Source organism: Pristiophorus japonicus, chromosome 12 (assembly GCF_044704955.1).
Source record: "Pristiophorus japonicus isolate sPriJap1 chromosome 12, sPriJap1.hap1, whole genome shotgun sequence".
Taxonomy (NCBI): domain Eukaryota; kingdom Metazoa; phylum Chordata; class Chondrichthyes; family Pristiophoridae; genus Pristiophorus; species Pristiophorus japonicus.
The window spans coordinates 183,804,200-183,825,691 of record NC_091988.1 but is presented as its reverse complement, the minus strand read 5'-3'; the positions used below and the strand labels follow the sequence as shown (position 1 = coordinate 183,825,691).

General features: G+C 43.4%; 1 protein-coding gene across 2 annotated transcripts in view; it reads right to left on the bottom strand.

Annotated features, from left to right (window-relative positions):
• Positions 1-21,492, bottom strand: part of rpn2 (ribophorin II) — a 65,817-nt gene that overhangs the window by 23,837 nt on the left and 20,488 nt on the right. For both annotated transcript variants that reach the window (XM_070896259.1, XM_070896261.1), the window contains exons 6-12: positions 19,747-19,881; positions 18,300-18,476; positions 10,772-10,890; positions 9,256-9,361; positions 6,075-6,166; positions 5,831-5,945; positions 1,574-1,768 (exon numbers count right to left, since the gene is read on the bottom strand). In XM_070896259.1, the coding sequence (XP_070752360.1) occupies positions 1,574-1,768; positions 5,831-5,945; positions 6,075-6,166; positions 9,256-9,361; positions 10,772-10,890; positions 18,300-18,476; positions 19,747-19,881 (939 nt within the window). The remainder of the gene's footprint in view (positions 1-1,573; positions 1,769-5,830; positions 5,946-6,074; positions 6,167-9,255; positions 9,362-10,771; positions 10,891-18,299; positions 18,477-19,746; positions 19,882-21,492) is intronic.

Genomic DNA, 21,492 nt, shown 5'->3' with positions numbered 1-21,492 from the left:
AATAGGATTCCCTTAGACTTTGTATTCTCATTAGAACAGTATTCAGTTACCAAAATAGAGGGTGCTAATGGAGATCTCTAATTGGAATGAGAAAATAAAATTATCCAAAATGCTAAATTCTCTTATCTGTGGACCAACCGTTACCATTCCTACTTAGAGTTCAATTTTGAAAATATTAAATTAACTACAAAACGGATTCAGAATTGTGTTTTTTTTAGCAGGACCTGGAATGGATGCTCAAAATTACTCCTCCAACACAATCTTCAGCCACTGTTCAATCAGATGGAGTTCTGACTGTCCTGAATCATGGAACATTTGCTTCTTCTGCACCGTGATCTTTAGTCTTTTCACAGATAACCATTAAGCATTAAATACGGGACATGTGAACTCTGTTCTGGACTCGTGAAGTAGAAAAGAAAGCTCAAAATATGAATCTCTTTTAGTGATGAATTGATATGGAAAATAGTATTAATAGTGTAGTATTACATGAGCTCTAATGGACAAAGCTTATGGAGTACAACAGGCATTAAGCACGAGGGAATCAAGGATATGCCCAACAATGTCAATGGTCATATTTTATCTTTAAATTTACCTGCATTAAAGAATAAAATTAAAATAAGTTCACATGGATCAACAAGGGTTGATAAAATATTGGTAGATTTTGGAAAGTCAAACTTAAGTGGTTTAAACTCTATTTGTAGCCAATTCATAAAACATTTTTGTAACAATGTCAACACGTGGTAAATTAACCAGATGAAGCAAGGAGCATACACTTACCACACTGGGGTAGAAATTGCGGTCAGATGCCTCCAACCTGCAAAAAATCGATGAATTTACCTGGTGGCCTGGGAGGTTCGTAGATTCGCGCTCCTGGGCCTCTCCGAGTACCCGTGAGTAGAGGCCCATGTATCCTGGGGCGCATATGGTTCGTAAGCACCCCTGAGATCATGTGGGCCAGCCCAACCAATAAAAGAAGGGAATCTTCATTCATACTTATGGAGGTTCCGTTTGTACGGAACTCCCAGAAATATGAATGGGGATCACTTAAAATATACACAAACACATGAAATACATTTTTAAAAATTACATTTAAAATGAACTAAAACGCAATTTAATTAAATATTTAAAAAAATGTAATTTGAAATTTTTAAAAATATGTTTAAACGGGACTAAAAATAAACTTACCTTATTAGATAGGGTTTTTAAATGTATAAATGAGTGATAACATTTTATTTTTCTACTTTTAAAACTCTTACGCTGTAAAAAGCAGGCCTTACCAAGCGCAAGAATTTCAAGGGCATTTTTGCTGGGCAGAAGTTGGACAAATAGCCCAATCTCTCCACCCATGGAGGCCCTTTTCTTTCGGATTTGATGACTTCAGTGTAAACTTAGCATCAGAAAAAACACAGGAACCATGGGACTTTAACTTATGGTTTAGCAAACATGTCGAAGCAGTCCAACAACATACTCAGCAAATTGCAGAGGTCATTTAATCAAACTGTGCAGGAGTCATCTCCATTGAATATTGAATCTTGAATAGTAAACAATTTACAATTGGAGAACACAGACTTACCAGGTGCCACAAAATTGGATTTTCAAGTGTTGCATCTCCAATTATCAAAAAGAGGGAATAGGTTCCAGAGACTGAATTAAATTCAGACTTCCTTTCAACCACATCCAGGTCAAACTTGTATACATTTTTACTGTCTGGTTCAGCCACAAACACCACTTCCTGTTCAGTCTTCTGATTGTAGAGACGTACAAAAGTCTAAAACATAGAAAATTTACAATGTATCCTGACATTTAACAATGTCCAAGTAAGGTATTGAGGTTAACATTTGACTTGAGACATAGCAATCAATCACTGGATAGAAAATGTGGCATTTTGCCCCATTGGCGACTGCATACTATACTTACAATGCCACGTATTAAGAGCCCGGTAGTTCATAGGCCTTGCTGCTATGTCATGCAAGTTTGGATTATCAATTTGCAAGTAGCACCAATGTGCTTCACACTCCAATTCCTTCAATCTGCTTTGTTTGACCCTTTTGACCTAATGGATCCCTCCCATCATCCAACTTGCTTTCAAATACCAAAAAAAGCTCATCAAAAGCATTCCTTTAAATTAGTTCAAACCAATTTGGAAAGTGACAAGATAATGGTGAAATCGGCCATCACACTTCATAGCCAAGACAATCAATCACTGGTGAAGGAAGGGGGTGGACATCCCTGCAAGTCCATGCCAAACTCTGCATTTGATGGTCAACTAGTTTCAACTTTAAACCAGGCAACAAAGCACTGCTGCTCTGGGGGGTGGGGGGGGGAGTAAGAGACAGAGGGGGGCGGAGAAAAGAGACAGTGGGGAGGGGGGGGGGGGGGAGAGAAGGGAAGAGAGCGGGGGGGGGGGGGGGGGAATAGAGCGGGGGGGGGGGAAGAGAGCGGGGAGGGGGGGGGAAGAGAGCGGGGAGGGGGGGGAAGAGAGCGGGGGAAGAGAGCGGGGAGGGGGGGGAAGAGAGCGGGGAGGGGGGGAAGAGAGCGGGGAGGGGGGGGAAGAGAGCGGGGAGGGGGGGGAAGAGAGCGGGGAGGGGGGGGAAGAGAGCGGGGAGGGGGGGGAAGAGAGCGGGGAGGGGGGGGAAGAGAGCGGGGAGGGGGGGGAAGAGAGCGGGGAGGGGGGGGAAGAGAGCGGGGGAAGAGAGCGGGGAGGGGGGGAAGAGAGCGGGGAGGGGGGGAAGAGAGCGGGGGAAGAGAGCGGGGAGGGGGGGGAAGAGAGCGGGGGAAGAGAGCGGGGAGGGGGGGGAAGAGAGCGGGGAGGGGGGGGAAGAGAGCGGGGAGGGGGGGGAAGAGAGCGGGGGGGGGGGAAGAGAGCGGGGAGGGGGGGGGGAAGAGAGCGGGGAGGGGGGGGAAGAGAGCGGGGGAAGAGAGCGGGGAGGGGGGGAAGAGAGCGGGGAGGGGGGGAAGAGAGCGGGGAGGGGGGGGAAGAGAGCGGGGAGGGGGGGGAAGAGAGCGGGGAGGGGGGGGAAGAGAGCGGGGAGGGGGGGGAAGAGAGCGGGGAGGGGGGGGAAGAGAGCGGGGAGGGGGGGGAAGAGAGCGGGGAGGGGGGGGAAGAGAGCGGGGAGGGGGGGGAAGAGAGCGGGGAGGGGGGGGAAGAGAGCGGGGAGGGGGGGGAAGAGAGCGGGGAGGGGGGGGAAGAGAGCGGGGAGGGGGGGGAAGAGAGCGGGGAGGGGGGGGAAGAGAGCGGGGAGGGGGGGGAAGAGAGCGGGGAGGGGGGGGAAGAGAGCGGGGAGGGGGGGGAAGAGAGCGGGGAGGGGGGGGAAGAGAGCGGGGAGGGGGGGGAAGAGAGCGGGGAGGGGGGGGAAGAGAGCGGGGAGGGGGGGGAAGAGAGCGGGGAGGGGGGGGAAGAGAGCGGGGAGGGGGGGGAAGAGAGCGGGGAGGGGGGGGAAGAGAGCGGGGAGGGGGGGGAAGAGAGCGGGGAGGGGGGGGAAGAGAGCGGGGAGGGGGGGGGAAGAGAGCGGGGAGGGGGGGGGAAGAGAGCGGGGAGGGGGGGGAAGAGAGCGGGGAGGGGGGGGAAGAGAGCGGGGAGGGGGGGGAAGAGAGCGGGGAGGGGGGGGAAGAGAGCGGGGAGGGGGGGGAAGAGAGCGGGGAGGGGGGGGAAGAGAGCGGGGAGGGGGGGGAAGAGAGCGGGGAGGGGGGGGAAGAGAGCGGGGAGGGGGGGAAGAGAGCGGGGAGGGGGGGAAGAGAGCGGGGAGGGGGGGGAAGAGAGCGGGGAGGGGGGGGAAGGGAGCGGGGAGGGGGGGGAAGGGAGCGGGGAGGGGGGGGAAGAGAGCGGGGAGGGGGGGGAAGAGAGCGGGGAGGGGGGGGGAAGAGAGCGGGGAGGGGGGGGAAGAGAGCGGGGAGGGGGGGGAAGAGAGCGGGGAGGGGGGGGGAAGAGAGCGGGGAGGGGGGGGGAAGAGAGCGGGGAGGGGGGGGGAAGAGAGCGGGGAGGGGGGGGGAAGAGAGCGGGGAGGGGGGGGGAAGAGAGCGGGGAGGGGGGGGGGGAAGAGAGTGGGAGGGGGGGAGAAGAGAGTGGGGGGAGGGGGGGAAGGAGAGGGGAGGGTGGGGTGAAAAGTGTGGGGGAGGGAAAGAGAGCGGGGTGGGGGGAGAGGAGAGCGGGGAAGGGAAGAGTGCGGAGAGCGGGTGGGGAAGAGAGCGGGGGGGGGGGGGGGGAAGAGTGGGAGTAAGAGGGAGCGAATGGGAACAAGAGGGAGTGCACCTCAGTTTTTTAATTCCCCTATTTAGTAATGGACAGCTTCACAAATGCTTAATTTCTTTACAGAGGTGTAAAGGACTGCTACAAATCCAATTAAATTGGGAAGAAAAGTAGCCATGGGATCGAGTTTAACAGTAAAACAAAAGTAAAATAATAATGCGAGGGAAATCTGAAATAAAAACAGAAAATGCTAGGAAGACTCAGCAGGTCAGGCAGCAACTGTAGAGAGAAAAACAGAGTTAATGGGCCCAAGTTTCCACATGATTTGCGCCTGATTTTTAGGAGCAATTGGTGGAGAACGGACTATCTTAGAAATCGCAATTCTCCACATTTTTTTTTCTGCAGTTCTAGTCAGGTAGAACAGTTCTACTTTGGAACAGAATTTTTTCTTCAAAAGGGGTCGTGTCCGGCCACTGACGCCTGATTTCAAAGTTTCCACAGTGAAAACGCACTCCAAACTAACTTAGAATGGAGCAAGTGAAGATTTTTGTAGAACTGAAAAAACCTGTTCTACACATTAAAAAATCAAGCGCAGGTTACAAATTAGGCGTCCAGAACGAGGGAGGGGGGGGGGGGGGGGGGGTGGAAGGGAAGTCATTAAATTCTACAATAAATCCTTATTTATACTTCTACAAATATTATACAAATAAATCCAACCTGAATAAACATTTATAGAAGTATTTGTAGAAGTATAAATAAGGATTTATTGTAGAATTTAATGACTTCCCTTCCTTTCCGCGGGGGAGGGGGGAAGGAGACAGTGAGAAGGCTGCAAGTGCTGATGGCAATGTGCTTTTATTAAAAAATGTTCAAAATTTAAACAGCTACAAAGAACAACAAAAATTGCCGAGTGCCAATGTTTCCTTCACACTGCGCGTGCGCGAACGCTCCAACGCGCAGCGTTGCCGGCAGGAAAAAAACTGATTTAAATAGTACCTGCCCCCTCCCACTTACAAAATCGGCACGAGTGTAGGCTCCGCCCCCCTGGGCGCCGCGCCAAACAGACAAGGAACTGCAGAACGCTCCAGAATCGCGAGTTTTTTTTCCGGCGCCGTTTTAGGCGCGAAAAACGGGCGCCCAGCTCGGAGGGGCGCCCGTTTTTTTAATCGTGTGGAAACTTGGGCCCAATGTTTTAGGTCGATGACCTTCAATCAGAACATCAGAATTCAGTTCTGATGAATGCTCATCAACCTGAAATATTATCTCGCTTTCTCTCTCCACAGATGATGCCTGATCTGCTGAGTGTTTTCAGCATTTTCTGTTTTTATTTCTAGTTTAACAGGATTGTTGGGTTATCTGCCAGTAACAATGCTCTCTAAACATGTTAATTTGAGCAGCATTTTCTGGCAAGACCACTCCTTTTTTTTGAAAGTACTGTTTTACATTGTCTTTTTCTAGTCAAGATTGACATTTTTTCCTGAAATAAATATGAACACCTCAACTCTCGCCCATGTCTTGGTTAAGAGTGTGTGTGTGTTCTGGTTTTAGAACAGAAACTCTGCATATCAAAAAATAACAATCCCAGAACAATGCATCATTTAAAAAAAAACAGATGCTAAAAGACACAGCCTGTACAGCACGTACTTGGTGTGGAGTAAGCTCAACTCCAGTGTTCACATCAGCCAACTGGAAAGATAAAGCGAAGCTCTGGTGACCATCAGCAGTAATGACCCCCTTGGCTTTTGATGGATAAATCACCCTAATGGAATGAACATTTGAAGACTACATTTGAAAAAGTATTCCTAAACATGTACATTTTTAAAATTCAGAAACAAGAGTTGTAATTTTAAAAATATTTCAGTAGATGTAATAATAGAGTTTGCTTTACTTCGTGGACTTTGGTGCAATGCTCTGATCCTTGTCAACTACCGAAAGGTCAACATTGGCAATACCGACTTCAGTGGCAACCTTGACTTTGAGCTAGATTTTAAAAAATAAGTTCGATCAGGGTTACAATTATAGAACTGAACAGGTGTAAGATAAATCAACAAATGTATCAACAGATAGGAAAAGCAGCATAGGTATATGGTTCTAATGACCTATTAATACAACCACGTTTTAAAATGGAAGTCTATAAAGATCTACATTTTTGTGAGTGACAATATGAAAGTTCTTAAAACAGCCTAGCTAGCCTATCAGTTTCAATTTTAATGACAAAATGTGTAAAGATATGAACAGAGCTCACAAACCCTCCTCTCCTTGGGCGAGGGCAGATTCAGGCTCTGGCTCATCTTGTATTGAAGATTAGATGAGTCACTTGTCAAGTTTGGTGAAAACTTAATTTTAAAACATTATGAAGGCATCATCACTTCTTGCAGACATGCAATAGATGATTCTAAGCCCCCTCATTTTTAAAACAAGTATTTTTAAGGGCAGACTACAGAAAACAGTTCAAAATATGGTAAGTGCTCATTACTGTGTTGATAAACCGGAACAGAAATGCTCTGGAGGAGCAAGGGAAAACAAAAAGGTGGAATATTATTATTGAGCTGCCACACCACCAATTATAACATTGCATTATGCTGAAATTAGATACCCTGATATTACCTTACTTGGTAACATGTCATAAAGACATCTGTTCAACACTATTTTAATTCTTTTGCTTTCCTTGCGTGGCATTGTTGAACTGAATGGAATCCAATCATTTTCCCATATATTGGAACACATGAACATAAGAAATAGGAGCAAGAGTAGGCCATTTGGCCCCCTGAGCCTGCTCTGCCATTCAATAAGATCATGGCTGATCTGATTCTGGCCTCAACTTCACTTTCCTGCATGCTCCCCATAACCCCTGACTCCCTTATCATTCAAAAATCTGCCTAACTCCACCTCAAATATATTCAATGACCCAGCCTCCACCGGTCTCTGGGGTAGAGAATTCCAAAGATTCAAGACCCTGAGAAGAAATTCCACCTCATTTTCGTTTTAAATGGGCGACCCTTGTTCTGAAACTATGCCCCCTAGTTCTAGATTCCCCATGAGGGGAAATATCCTCTCTACATCTACCCCCTGTCAAGCCCCCTCAGAATCATATGTTCCAATAAGATCATCTCTCATTCTTTTAAACTCCAATGAGTATAGGCCCAACCTGCTCAATCATTCTTTATAAGACAACCCCTTCATCTCAGGAATCAACCTCGTGAATCTTCTCTGAATTGCCTCCAAGCAAGTATATCCCTCCTTAAATACGGAGACCAAAACTGCATGCAGTCTCCAGGTGTGGTCTCACCAGCTCCCTGTACAGTTGTAGCAGGACTTCCCTACTTGTATACTCCATCCCCCTTGCAATAAAGGCCAATGTTCCATTTGCCTTCCTAATTATCTGCTGTACCTGCATGCTAACTTTTTGCATTTCATGCACAAGGACCCCAGATCCCTCTGTATCTCAGCATTTAGTAATTTCTCCCCATTTAAATAATAATTTGCTTTTTTATTTTTCCTACCAAAGTGGATAACCTCACATTTTCACACATTATACTCATCTGCTAAATGTTTGCCCACTCACTTAGCCTATCTATATCCTTTTTCAGATTATTTACGTCCTCCTCACAACTTGCTTTCCCACCTATCTTTGCATCAAATGCAAATTTGGCTACATTACACTTGGTCTCTTCATCCAAGCCATTAATATAAATTGTAAATAGTTGAGGCCCCAACACTGATCCCTGTGCCACCCCACTAGTTACAGTTTGCCAATCTGAAAATTAACCATTTTTCCTGACTCTGTTTTCTGTTAGTTATCCAATTGCTCTATCCATGCTAATACATTACCCCCAACATAGAAAATAGGTGGAGTAGGCCATTCGGCCCTTCGAGCCTACACCGCCATTCAATGAGTTCATGGCTGAACATGCAACCTCAGTACCCCATTCCTGCTTTCTCGCCATACCCCTTGATCCCTCTAGTAGTAAGGACTATATCTAACTCCTTTTTGAATATATTTAGTGAATTGGCCTCAACAACTTTCTGTGGTAGAGAATTCCACAGGTTCACCACTCTCTGGGTGAAGAAGTTTCTCCTCATCTCGGTCCTAAATGGCTTACCCCTTATCTTGTGAGCTCTTATCTTGTGAAGTAACCTTTTATGTGGCACCTTATTGAATGTCTTCTGGAAATCCAAATACACGCTATCTACTGGTTCCCCTTTATCCAGTCAAGTCACCCAGTTTATGCTCACACAGCAGCAAACAATTGGTTTCAGCTAAGCTAAGGAGTGCAGGCAAGGATGAAAAATTCAGAAAAGGAACCATAAATTACAAGCCTTATAGCTCAGATAACTGTTAAATGTCTGTTTCAAAGCCCTGTTTGAAAAACCAATGGTGCGGAGAATTACGTCCCACAAATTCAACCACCCTGCTGGGTAGCCCATTTTTCCTTGGTCCCAACCACTTTTTCACTAAGTCTACCGTCAGTAATTTGGATGTAGCGGTAAACTTGTCATTTATGTACATTACAACACACTAAAGCATGGGGCTTACAGCAATAGCTGATATCCCAGGCTCTAACTATTTGATAGGTATGCCAATGAATTTGAGCTGTCAATTCTCTGAAACAATCCATAAAATAAACCCTCACCAATGCCCCTGCATTTCTACATCAGTTACAAAAAGATCAAGTACAATTTTCTCATTTTCACCATCTCCCCAAGTTGATCTACTTGATCTTTCCCAGTGCCATTGGTATTCAACTTAGAAGGATTCGACTGTACTTTGATGGGCTTCACAGCCAGCACATACATTAAACTTCTGATAAAATGTATGGTGTGTATTAACAAAATTATATTTACTTTATTTTACATTTTTAAGTTTGGTTAATAGCAAATTTGTCATTAGTCCTAAGATTATCTTCAGCTAACTCATGAACAACTTGAAATTGTCACCGTTGTGGGAATTAATGCTGAAGCTTTTTTATTCAAAACAGTTTCTTGACAAATGCTGCTGAGCCCCTGAAAAAATATAACCTGCAATAGCACCAGCCATTTTATTCTATATTTTAAAACGATGCACATACCTCCACGTGGTTTCCTATAAATCGGCTATCTCCCTCCACAATGACAGAGAAGTCATAATATCCACTTGGTGGCTTTACCTCCATAAAATTCAATTCAAAGAGATCACTAATGAAACAATGAAAATTAAAAATGTTATCCCTTTGATAGTCAACAAATATTTTAAATCATTTATTTTAGATAAAGTGTCAATAATTCAAGAAGCATTAATGCATGCTATCCATGGGATTTTCTATAAAGTTAGAGGATTAGTTGCAGTAGAAAAGCAAAAACATGTGTAAACATGCTTAAATTTTGAAATGGATGTTTTTTTAAAAAAAAAGTGCATTATTTTCTTTCCATTCCATCAGACAGTTTCACTACACCACGTCCCATTCCAGGGCAATAGTGGGCAGGTGACCTGCTCTCAACCTCAGTTGATGTTACTTCATTGTCATGCTAAATAAAAAATGTAAACATATCCTGGCATGATCCTTCCTTGGAGCCTCCCACAGTACCATGGCTTCAGTTCAGGAACTTAGGTAGGAATTGCAGACATGAACCCACATCCCAATATTCCATGGCACAGATGTACTGAACAAGGTGCATTCCTCTGTTCAAATGTACCTAATTTGGAGATGGCCTGATTCCAGATCACCACTTTTTAAAAACAATTATTTTTTCACAAGAATTCTTGCACTTAAGTGACTAAAAGTTTCTGATCAAATCTAAACTTGCTCCAACTTCAAAAAAAAACATAAATCTAACAGATTATTTTTTATTCATTCGTGGGATGTGGGCATTGCTGGAAAGGCCAGCATTTATTGCCCATCCCCAATTGTCCGAGAAGGTGGTGGTGAGCTGCCTTCTTGAACAGCTGCAGTCCGAGAGATAAAGGTACTCCCCCACGGTGCTGTTAGGGATGGAGTTCCAGGATTTTAACCCAGCGATGAAGGAACGGTGATATATTTCCAAGTCAGAATGTTGTATGACTTGGAAGGGAACTTGCATGTGACTGCTGCCCTTGTCCTTCTATGTGGTACAGATTGTGGGCTTGGGAGGTTCTGTCAAAGAACTGGCAAATAAGGAGGAACCAAGTTTTAAGACAATATACAGCGGATTTTTATGATAAGCCACTCAAGACACCAAAGCTTTTCAGGTCAGGTGCAACAGGGGTCAGATATATAAATCCCTCTCTGCTCTGGTGCAACACTCCTTAACCATAATCTTGGAGCAGTACCTCCTACTACACCAGTTCAAGTTTACTCACTTTCACTATCAGCCATGTTGTATTGCCTCCCCAATGAAGTTCAGTGTTGTGTCATGTTCTCCCACCCAGTATTAACTGCATGGTCCCCCACCCAGTATTAACTGGGGACCATCAGACTGCCCATATTTAAAATCATTACATACAAGACCCTCACATTTACAATAGTGTGACCATGGCATGATGTCATTTGGTATTAATCATTTGATGTGGGCTACAGAGACAAAGGAAAATATTATCTGTATGCATTAACCACAAAACCTCATTCTTACCCTTTCAAATCAAAGAATGATTGCTGAAGAACTGTGTTTTTTGCCAAAATAGACTTGGCATATTCAAGCTGAACATTAGCTGAAATCAGATTATGGGACATGACATTCATCACACGCAACTGGAAAAACACAGAAAAAGTAAAAATTAGAGAAAAAGACAAGTTTAGGAATACATCTCAAAGAAGATTCTTTCTAACTGCAAGCCAAATGCTGTTGCTTCTTAAAATACATCTTGGACACAGGTTAATACAATTGGCCACTTGTTATGGATATAGAAGATGAATCTCGATGGTACACCATGTGCGGGAACACTGAATCTGTCCAATCAGCTCAATGCCATAGTTACCTTTTTGTTGTTTCTCTAAACACCAAGAGAACACACAGAATCCTGTAAAAGAATTGTTGACAAAAGTACAAAAGCATAATACTGCAGATGCTGGCAATCTGAAAAAAAACCTGAAAATGCTGGAAATACTCAGCAGGTCAGGCAGCATCTGAGGAGAGTGAAATAAGAGTTAACGTTTCAGGTCGAGAGATGCAACTGATTTTTAAGCAAGTGTAGGGGAAGGGGTGAGGGGAAGAGAAAACAAAAGGGAAGGTCTGCGATAGGATGGAAGGCAGCAGAGATTAAGAAACAAAAGGAGATGGTAAAGGGGCAAGTTAAGAAACAAAAGATGAGCCTAGATGAAATGTAAATGGAAGAGGAAGAATCAACAGCTGCCGTGGGGGGAAAAAATAGGGGCAGAAGTTATGCTCTGAAATTGTTGAACTCGATGTAGAGTCCAGAAGGCTGTAAAGTGCCTAAACAAAAGATGAGGCGCTGTTCCTCGAGCTTACGTTGAGCTTCGTTGCAACAGTGCAAGAGGCCAAGGACAGAGAGGTCAGAGAGGTCAGAGTGGGAGCGGAGAGGAGAATTAAAGTGCCAGGTGACCGGAAGCTCGGGGTCACGCTTACGAACTGAATGGAAGTGTTCCGCAAAGCAGTCACCCAATCTGTGTTTGATCTCCTCAATGTAGAGACTGCATCATGAGCAGTGAATACAGTACACTAAATTGAAAGAAGTACAAGTGAATTGCTGTTTCACCTAGAATGAGTGTTTGGGGCCCTGGAGAGTGCGAAGGGAGGAGGTAAAAGTGTACGTGTTGCATCTCCCGCGCTTGCATGGGAAGGTGCCGTGAGGAGAGTGGGTTTTGGAGTGATTGAGGAGTGCACCAGGGTGTCAGGGAGAGAGTGGTCCCTTCGGAATGCTGAGTGGAGGGGAGGGGAAAGGAAGATGTGTTTGGTGGTGGGATCACTCTGGTGATGGCAGAAATGGCAGAGGATGATCCGTTGAATGTGGAGGCTGGTGGTGTGGAAGGCGAGGACAAGAGGAACCCCCATCGTGGTTCTGGGAGGGAGGGGACAGGGTGAGAGCAGAAGTGCAGGAAATAGGACAGAGAAGGTTGAGTGCCATGTTCACCATGGTAGAGGGGAACCCTCGGCTGAGGAAAAAGGAAGACAAATCAGATGCACTAGTACGGAAGGTGGCATCATCAGAACAGATGCGATGGAGAGGGAGAAACTGGGGGAATAGAATGGAGTCCTTACAGGAAGCGGGGCGAGAGGTAGTCCAGGTAGCTGTGGGAGTCAGTGGGCTTATAATGAATGCTTGTCAATGGCCTAGAAATAGAGACAGGGAAGTCGAGGAAGGGAAGGGAAGAGTCGGAGATGGACCAAATGAAGGTAAGGGAGCGGTGGAAATTGGATGCAAAGTGAATGAAATTTTCTAATTCAGGGCGACAGCAGGAGACGACACCAATACAGTCATCAATGTACTGGAAAAAGAGATGATGGAGGGGACCAGAGTAGGACTGGAACAAATAATATTCCACATATCCCACGAAAAGATAAGCATAGCAGGTTCCCATAGCAACACCTTTAATTTGGAGGAAGTGAGTGGAGTCAAATGAGAAGTTGTTCAATGTGAGAACAAGTTCAGCCAGGATGGTGATGGATGGGGACTGGTTGGGCCTCTGTTCAAGGAAGAAGTGGAGCACCCTAGGCCGTCCTGGTAGGTGATGGAGGTGTAGAGGGATTGGACGTCCATAGTGAAAATGAGACGGTTGGGGCCAGGATACTGGAAACTGTTATTGGTGGAGGGCATCGGAAGCGTCTCCGATGTAGGTAGGACGAGACTGGGTAAGGGGAAAAGAAAATAGTCAAGATAGGAAGAGATAAGATCCGTGGGGCAAGAACAAGCTGAAACGATGGGTCTACCAGGGGAGTCCTGCTTGTGGATCTTGGGAAGGAGGTAGAAGCGGGCTGTGCATGGTTGGGCGAACGATGAGATTGGCAGCCGCAGAGGGAAGATCTCCAGAGAGGAGATGAGGTTAGTGACAATCTCGGAAATGATGGCCAGATGTTGGGTAGTGGGGTCATGGTCCAGGAGGAGGTGTCAGAGAGTTGCTGTTCAGCCTCCGTAAGGTAGAACTCAGTTCGCCAAACAACAGCGCCACACTTGTCAGCAGGTTTAATGACAATGTTGATCAGATCTGACAAAAGTATTTGTTTAAGTTACAACCCAATTGCAAACTTATCATCGCTTCTACTGACTGAAGCCCCACCACACACAGGTTTATTAGCTGCTGCCATTAAATTTCCCATCATTTACTTTTAAATTCCAAAAACAGATATAAGACGATAGAATATTAATATGTCCAATTAAACACTCCATAAAAGTCATCAATTTTGTTCAGTAACCTGAATAAGTGTCAAGTGCAATCCTTTCCTAATCACAAAATAGTTATACAGTATATGTACTGTGTGTTGAAATTACTGAGCATTTAAATGGTTAGTCATTTAGCCAGTTGGATTCACATTTTTTTTCAATCAATGGAAATAATAAAACAGCACAACTTCACAACAGTTAACTTTTTCAGATGCAGTCTTGCAAAAGTGTAAAAGTGATTCTTATCCTTTAGATGCCCACAACTTGCATATTCTTCTTTGACCCAAAAATAAGTCCAGCTCCTCGCTCGTCACCATCACTGTTGCTCCAAAATTAGTCAAGACTATGAGCTTCTCAGCCAGGATTGGTTCCACAAATTTGCTCTTATTTCACAGGGCAACAAGAATAGGCAAAGCTTTCCCAGTGCAGCAGTTATGTTAAAATAGTAGTTTCTGCTGTGATTTTACTTTGTTTCTTTTGGAAATTTAGCAAGTACTACTAGAGCCGATCTTGCTGACAGCATGGGCCCAAGTTTCCACATGATAAAAAATGGGCGCCTCTCTGAGCTGGGCACTCGTTTTTCGCGCCTAAAACGGCGGCGGAAAAAAAAACGAGCGATTCTGAAGCGCCCTGCCTGCTTGGCGTGGCGCCCAGGGGGGCGGAGCCTACTCGCACCGATTTTGTAAGTGGGAGGGGGCGGGTACTATTTAAATTAGTTTTTTTCCTGCCGGCAACGCTGCACGTGCGCGTTGGAGCGTTTGCGCATGCTCAGTGTGAAAAAAACATTGGCACTCGGCCATTTTTGTAGTTCTTTGTAGCTGTTTAGTTTTTGAACATTTTTTAATAAAAGTACATTGCCATCAGCACAGAGGCTTCTTGTAGCAGTGAGAAGGGTGCAGGAAGCCTCAGAAAGTTGAGGTAGCCGTTTCCCGACGACCTCCCCCTTTTGCCGTCGGGAAATGGCTCCTCAATTTCTGAGGCTTCCTGTAGCCTTCTCTCTTTCCCGCCAGCCGTCTGGAACGGCTCCATCCCCCCCCCCCCCCCGCGTTCGGTCGGCTCCCTCCCTCCCTCCCTCCCTCCCGCGTTCGGTCGGCTCTCTCCCTCCCTCCCTCCCGCGTTCAGTCGGCTCCCTCCTCCCCCTCCCCACCCGCGTTCGGTCGGCTCTCTCCCTCCTCCCCCCGCCCGCGTTCGTTCGGCTCCCTTGTTTTGTGAGGCTTGCTGCACCATTCTTCCTGGCTGAAGCACTTTCACACAGGTAGGAAGATGGTTTATTTAATCTTTTCTTTGCTTATAAATGTTTATTCAGGTTGGATTTATTTGTATAATATTTGTAGAAGTATAAATAAGGATTTATTGTAGAATTTAATGAGTTCCCTTTCCCCCCCCCCCTCGTTCTGGACGCCTGATTTGTAACCTGCGCCTGATTTTTTAATGTGTAGAACAAGTTTTTTCAGTTCTACAAAAATCTTCACTTGCTCCATTCTACTTTAGTTTGGAGTACATTTTCACTGTGGAAACTTTCAAATCAGGCATCAGTGGCCGGACATGTCCCCTTTTGAAGAAAAAATTCTGTTCCAAAGTAGAACTGTTCTACCTGACTAGAACTGCAGAAAAAGAAATGTGGAGAATTGCAAATTCTAAGATAGTCCGTTCTCCACCAGTTGCTCCTAAAAATCAATCGCAAATCATGTGGAAACTTGGGCCCTATATATTGTACTATCTCGTTATAGCTATCCAGAATCTACCTATATGTTAAAATCATACATGCGTCGTGGGCACCCTCAGAAACAGAAACCTCTGACAGGATTTCCAATATTAAAATGTCAAGTTAGCTACCAGGATTCCTCATCATGTCTTTAGGTGATGCTTTAATAGAATTTTTCATTTTAATCTGGACATTGAAATATCATGGGCTTCTGTCACATGTGATGAAGTTTTATATTTTCCTTACAAGTTACTTAAATTCATCACAGAAAAAAAGTGTTGTTTGCTATTTTTTTCTTTTAATGATAACCATACTGTCTAATGTTCAAAATACATTTTTAAACAAAAATTTTAAAAGGATTAAACTAATCCACTGAGTTATCTTTCATGCTGTTTAACGGTTTTACTAGTTTCCACTTGAAGACCTCAAATTCTCCCAAAATCCTGGGACTGAACTTGATATCTTTTGCCCAGATTGATGATTGCGCAATTTGCGTGTGCAGTTTAGTCAGCTGAACTCCTGAAATATTTTTCTTCAGCTTCAAGTAGTTTTTGCTCAGCTGCTTTAAAAAAAAACATTTGAAGTTTTATTCAGGAAAAAATTGAGTGATTTTGTAAAAAAAAAAAGAGAAAAGATTGTACTGATTATACATCAGTTGCGGCTTTTGTATTTTTTGTTATATAAACTTTAGAAAGTTTATTAAACAGAAGGAAAGAGAAATAAAGTCAATGACAGTGAAGAGAAAGAGAAAAAAGTGGTGAGAAAGTAAATGCAATAAGAAAGGAAAAAGAAACAAGACAAGCAAAGGACTAAAGATTTCCTCATCGTAATTTTCTTTTAAAAAGCTGAATTTTGAAAGTGAACAATGTACTTTTTGAGGACAACAGGTAGGGGGAGACAGAGGGCACAAGTGCTCTAGCACCTACCATCCACCCTTGAGGGGAGTGAGTGGATGGAGGTCCAGGTTAGTGACAGGATGGTAGGAAGGGGCGGGGTTAGTGAGAAGGTGAATAGGTTCATGACACGGTGGGAGTGAGGGACGCATGCGTGAAGGGAGGAGATGGGAAAGCAGTTGCTGAGAGCTACATTTTCCTACAACTCTCACCAGAAAATGCAGCCTGCAGCCATCAGTGGTGTCATTTCCTGCCTCTGGAATCCAGAATTATAATTAGTAACTGATCCCAACATCCATTTCAACAATTCAGAATCTTAAAGTGACATGACTACATTCGATTTTCCATTTTATAATGTTCCTGTTCTTATAAAATGGCACACGCTCTCAATTACCTGGGTCCTTCACCAGTTTCACGTTTCGATAAGCAAAGCCTTAAAAGTGTGCAGTTTCAACATGTACCATAATTTGACCAAAATCTCAACATATTTCAGGATGTTTTGCCCAATTTTCTATAGAAAGGGTTTGAAAATAAGAGTTACGTTTAATGTTTTTTTGAGGGAGACAAAGGGTGATTAATATGCTAAACAGAAGTTGATTCCCCCCCCTGTGCAAAATCAAGCAATTCATCAGCTTGATTGATAATCAAAAACAACCTCAAATTCAATGTGTGAGAAACCACATGAAGAGGGAGACAGAGAGATGTGGGGAAGCTGCTGAGGAAGGGAGAGGATCCAGAGGAACATAAGAAATAGGAGCAGGAGTAGGCCATGGGCCCCTCCAGCCTGCTCCGCCATTTAATACTAATCCGATCGTAGACTCAGGTCCACTTCCCTGCCCACTCACCATAACCCCTTATCGTTTAAGAAACTGTCAATTTCTTTCTTAAATTTATTCAATGTCCCAGCTTCCACAGCTCTCTGAGGCAGTGAATTCCAGATCCACAACACTCAAAGAAGAAATTTCTCATCTCAGTTTTAAATGGGCGGCCCCTTATTTTAAGATTATGCCTCTTAGTTCTAGTCTCCCTCCTCCCCCTCCCCGCCCATCAGTGGAAACATCCTCTCTGCATCCACCTCGTCAAGCCCCCTCAATCTTATACGTTTCAATAAAATCACCTCTCATTCTTCTGAACTCCAATGAGTAGAGGCCCAACCTTCTCAACCTTTCCTCATAAGTCAACCCTCTTATCTCTGGAATCAACCTTGTGAACCTTCTCTGACCTGCCTCCAAAGCAAGTATATCCCTTCGTAAATATGGAGAAGAGGCTGAATAAAAGACAAGAGACTGCATGGAAAGGAGGTTGTGCCCTGGGCTATAGCCAAAATGCAAAGGGGTTATTGTGTTTTAATTAAGTAAGATGACCCACTGATGTGGAGAAGTGTAAGGTGTTCATGATTTTATATTGTGCAAAGACAAATTGTATTGACTGAAATAAGGGAATCCAATCATAACTTTACTTTGTATGTTCATCTAATAAAGTGGCTTATCTTTTCTTATTAAGCCTCATCTCACCAAGTGTTTGGCTTGGTTCATCTTTGGAGAAATTGAAGAAATATATTTGCAAAAGAAAGACTTGGATTTATATAGCACCTTTCACAACCACCAGATGTCTCAAAGCGCTTTAAAGCCAATTAAGTACTTTTGGAGTGCAGTCACTGTTGTAATGTGGGAAACGTTGCAGCCAAGTTGCACATAGCAAGCTCCCATAAACAGCAATGTGACAATGACCAGATAATCTGTTTTTGTTATGTTGATTGAGGGATAAATATTGGCCAGGACACCAGGGATAGTTCCCCTGTTCTTCTTCAAAATAGTGCCATGGGATCTTTTACGTCCACCCAAGAGAGCAGACAGGGCCTCGGTTTAACGTCTCAGCTGAAAGACGACACCTCCGACAGTGCAGTGCTTCCCTCAGCACTGCACTGGAGTGTCAACCTCGATATTTTTTTTGTGCTCAGGTCACAAGGGGACGTTTTCTTACATCCTTCCATTCCAGGCACATTAATGTACAAGTCGATGTAGGGCAGCGAGAGTCAACTCCCGAGATGCGCGGATCATTTGAGGCAACGAGTGAAGCTACTGAACTAGAGAAGGTACCGAGAGCAGATTCAAATTCCTAACACCTCAGTAAGAGGAAAGTTTCTCAGTTTGGACAATAAAGTTACCTTTACAGAAGTTGAACTAAGTTAACTCAAGATTATGCAGATGAAATGGCAGTTACCTTCAGGCTGGGCTTCTTATGGGAAACAGAGGCAAGTCCTTCTGTTGCTACAATAATTGGAACGTGGTACTGATTCTGGGACAAAGTTGCAGCAGCACAGGCAACGCTGAAGGCCTCAGACAGTGTAGTATAATGTTTCTTACTGAAAACAGCATTAACGAGCTGAATGACTTGATCCTGAAATTAAAAAAGCAACACTGAATTTTGCAGATTTACAAATGTGCATAAAACAAAAATCAACACAATATCTTGGTATCTCAGTGTTCTATTTATCTTAATAGGCTGCTCAAGATCAGAATCAATTACTTAGTCTGCATAATATATACATCCTCCAAAGCAATATTTAACATAACCAATAGTTAAAAAATGATTCTGGCTAGAATGACAAGGTTATTTCTGTGTGTGTATAAAATTTTCAGCCACAAACTAATTAAATTGATAGAACACGATAAATCTAGTGCAATTCTTGCGACTGAGTGAATGTCTGTCCATAGTGCTATTGTGCTGTAAAGTCCATCCAAACAAATTAAAACAATCTCAGAACTGTAGCTCAAATACTAGCCTAGACCCTCTTCCTCCTGTACAACACGGTAGGGAATGGACACTAAACAAGCCCAAAGCTCAAGCAAAGCTGTGGCTGTAATGGTGATTCAATATAAACCCTTAATATGACCAAAGTTGGAGAACTGTGCGCAGTTCTGGGGTCTCGCGTGGATCTTGAACCTGACTTAGGGAGGCAGGAGTGTTACCACTGTGCCAAGGCTTTAAATTAGAGTGACTTCATCATTCTAAGCAGGAAGGACAACATTACTACATATCTGACCAGTGCATCATGATCAAGGAGGCAGAAAAACTTGATTTGTAAACAAACTGAACGGGAATGGGAATGTCACAAAAATGACCATAACATCTTGAATTAGTGCCTCCAGATCATATGATTTTTCTAAATAATTTTCTTATATGATCACTCGAGTGAAAACACATCAGTTATGAACAAATCAAACCATTGCAGTTATATATTATAGTATTCGCGAATTAGACGGTTCCAGGTCAGCTTGCAGACTGTTCCAAAATTCTGGTCCCACTAAAATAACTGGAGCTGCTGGACATGTACGTTGCTTTTCCTTGTACCTGATGTCACAAGACCAACCGGGATGTGGAAGGTGGGCATAGTTATGAAAGGCCATATCTTATAAAAAGCAAGCATTCATTTGTAACTACTTTATCCACACACATACACATCCCATGTGGAGAGTACTTTAAACAGAAACCTAGATGTATAAATGAACTCTTCACGTTAGCACACACAATAAAAATGTACAGTGTCTTTGCAAAATGTGCATGCGAATGTTTGAAAATTCAATTATAAAAAGCACCCTGCCTTGTTCCTTTTAAATGAACTCAGCATTAGCGCTTTAATATGGCCAGTTTCTTCAGCTTCGCTTACCTCTTTGATTGCAGGCTCCATTCCAGCATGGTCAGACAGCTTATATGCAGCAGTCACAAACAAAGCTGTTGTTTCTAACCCCTCCTCAAACTGAAGATAAATACCTCCCAGATCATCAAGACGTGCAACCAGATCCTAAAGGGGAAAAAAGGTACCAGCATGAATTTTTTTTAAACCCAACTAACATTTTTAAACATGAACTTCGTTATGTTACTGTTTACATCCAACAGCAGTTTTTGTCTGGTACATCTGTATGAAGTTTAAAATCAAGGAAGTTGATCTAAATTTTAAGTAGCAGATTAACTGCGTCAATGACAAACATAGACCATAACATTTGATGAAAAATATTAACTGGATTTCTTCAGAAAAAGTTACGGAGTCATCACAGTCTCACACCCTGCCTCTATGAAGTCTGTCTTTGAATAAGCTTTCACTAGTAATTGGGAGGTTGCAATTAGAACTCCATTAATACTAGATTTAGCACCCTGGCTTCCAATGCTAAAAGTGAAGGTCTTATCAATTTGGGAGGAACTAAAGAATGGTATTCAGTCACATTGATTGTCCTAACTAAACATACCATGGCTCTCATAGTGTGGAAAAGGAGGGGGGGGGGGGGGGGGGGGTGAAGAGAAGGATGAAGGAGAAAGATTAAGAAACTATTAAAAAAAACTCAACATCTTCTGGTCATTGAGGCACCCTGTTCAAAAACACTAACAAAAGGAAAGCATTTTGTCTATGAATTCGCATTGTAGTGACTTCTTTAATTCGGTCACGGTACACAAGGGTTAAAAATGAGTTTTACAAAAGAATGTTCTGGCTCATATTTTGATACAATAATCTTTTGGTTTGTCTAAAAATTGATAAACATGTTGTGCAATTTGTTGAAATATTTATTTGATTAACAGTTGCTTTTGTTAGTTAAAATCAAGAGAGCCTGGCAGTTGTTTCAAAGCTATTTATCTTCCTGCTTTTCCACCCCAAATCAGAGTGCCTGGAATTTGGGCAGAGAGCTAGTTAAGTCAGATCGCTTCCATAGCTGGAGAGCAGAAAGAACCAACCAAATAAGAACATTAATTTCAGCATCGTTTACCAAAGAGGTTGCTATTAATTTTTAATTACAAGGAGCTAACTAATTTGAAATGCTGTAAAATGTACTATTCGCTTGTTCTATTACTGTTTACTACATTTGTTTGGCAGTTAAAGCCTAAAACAAGGTCTAGCATAGTGTTATTTTGCCACAAGAAAGATCCAGTGAAGGCATGGATAGAACTAGTAACAGGTTTGTTTCCCAGACACACTATTAATTTTACCTAGATATAGGAACCTAGGGCTCACCTACAAGAGTCTGAAACACAGAACGGAAAAATAACTAGTTAAAAAGATAAAATAAATCCTGAAATGTAAGTTACCAGTAGCAAACACAAAGCACATTTACAAAGGAATACATCACAAAAATGCTTGATCTTTGAAATAAATACAAAGCTTAGTTCTGGCCAAATAAAGATCAGTTGTAGAAATTTAAACATGTGAATTACATTTATTCAACTGTTGATTAGAAACCATATTAAATTTCTATCCTGTTGCTGAGTATAAAAAAAATCTCAATCTCAATTCTACTATAAATCTGTAATTCACATGTTTAAATTTCTACAGCTGATCTTTATTTGGCCAGAACTTTGTATTTATTTCAAAGATCAAGCATTTTTGTGATGTATTCCTTTGTAAATGTGCTTTGTGTTTGCTACT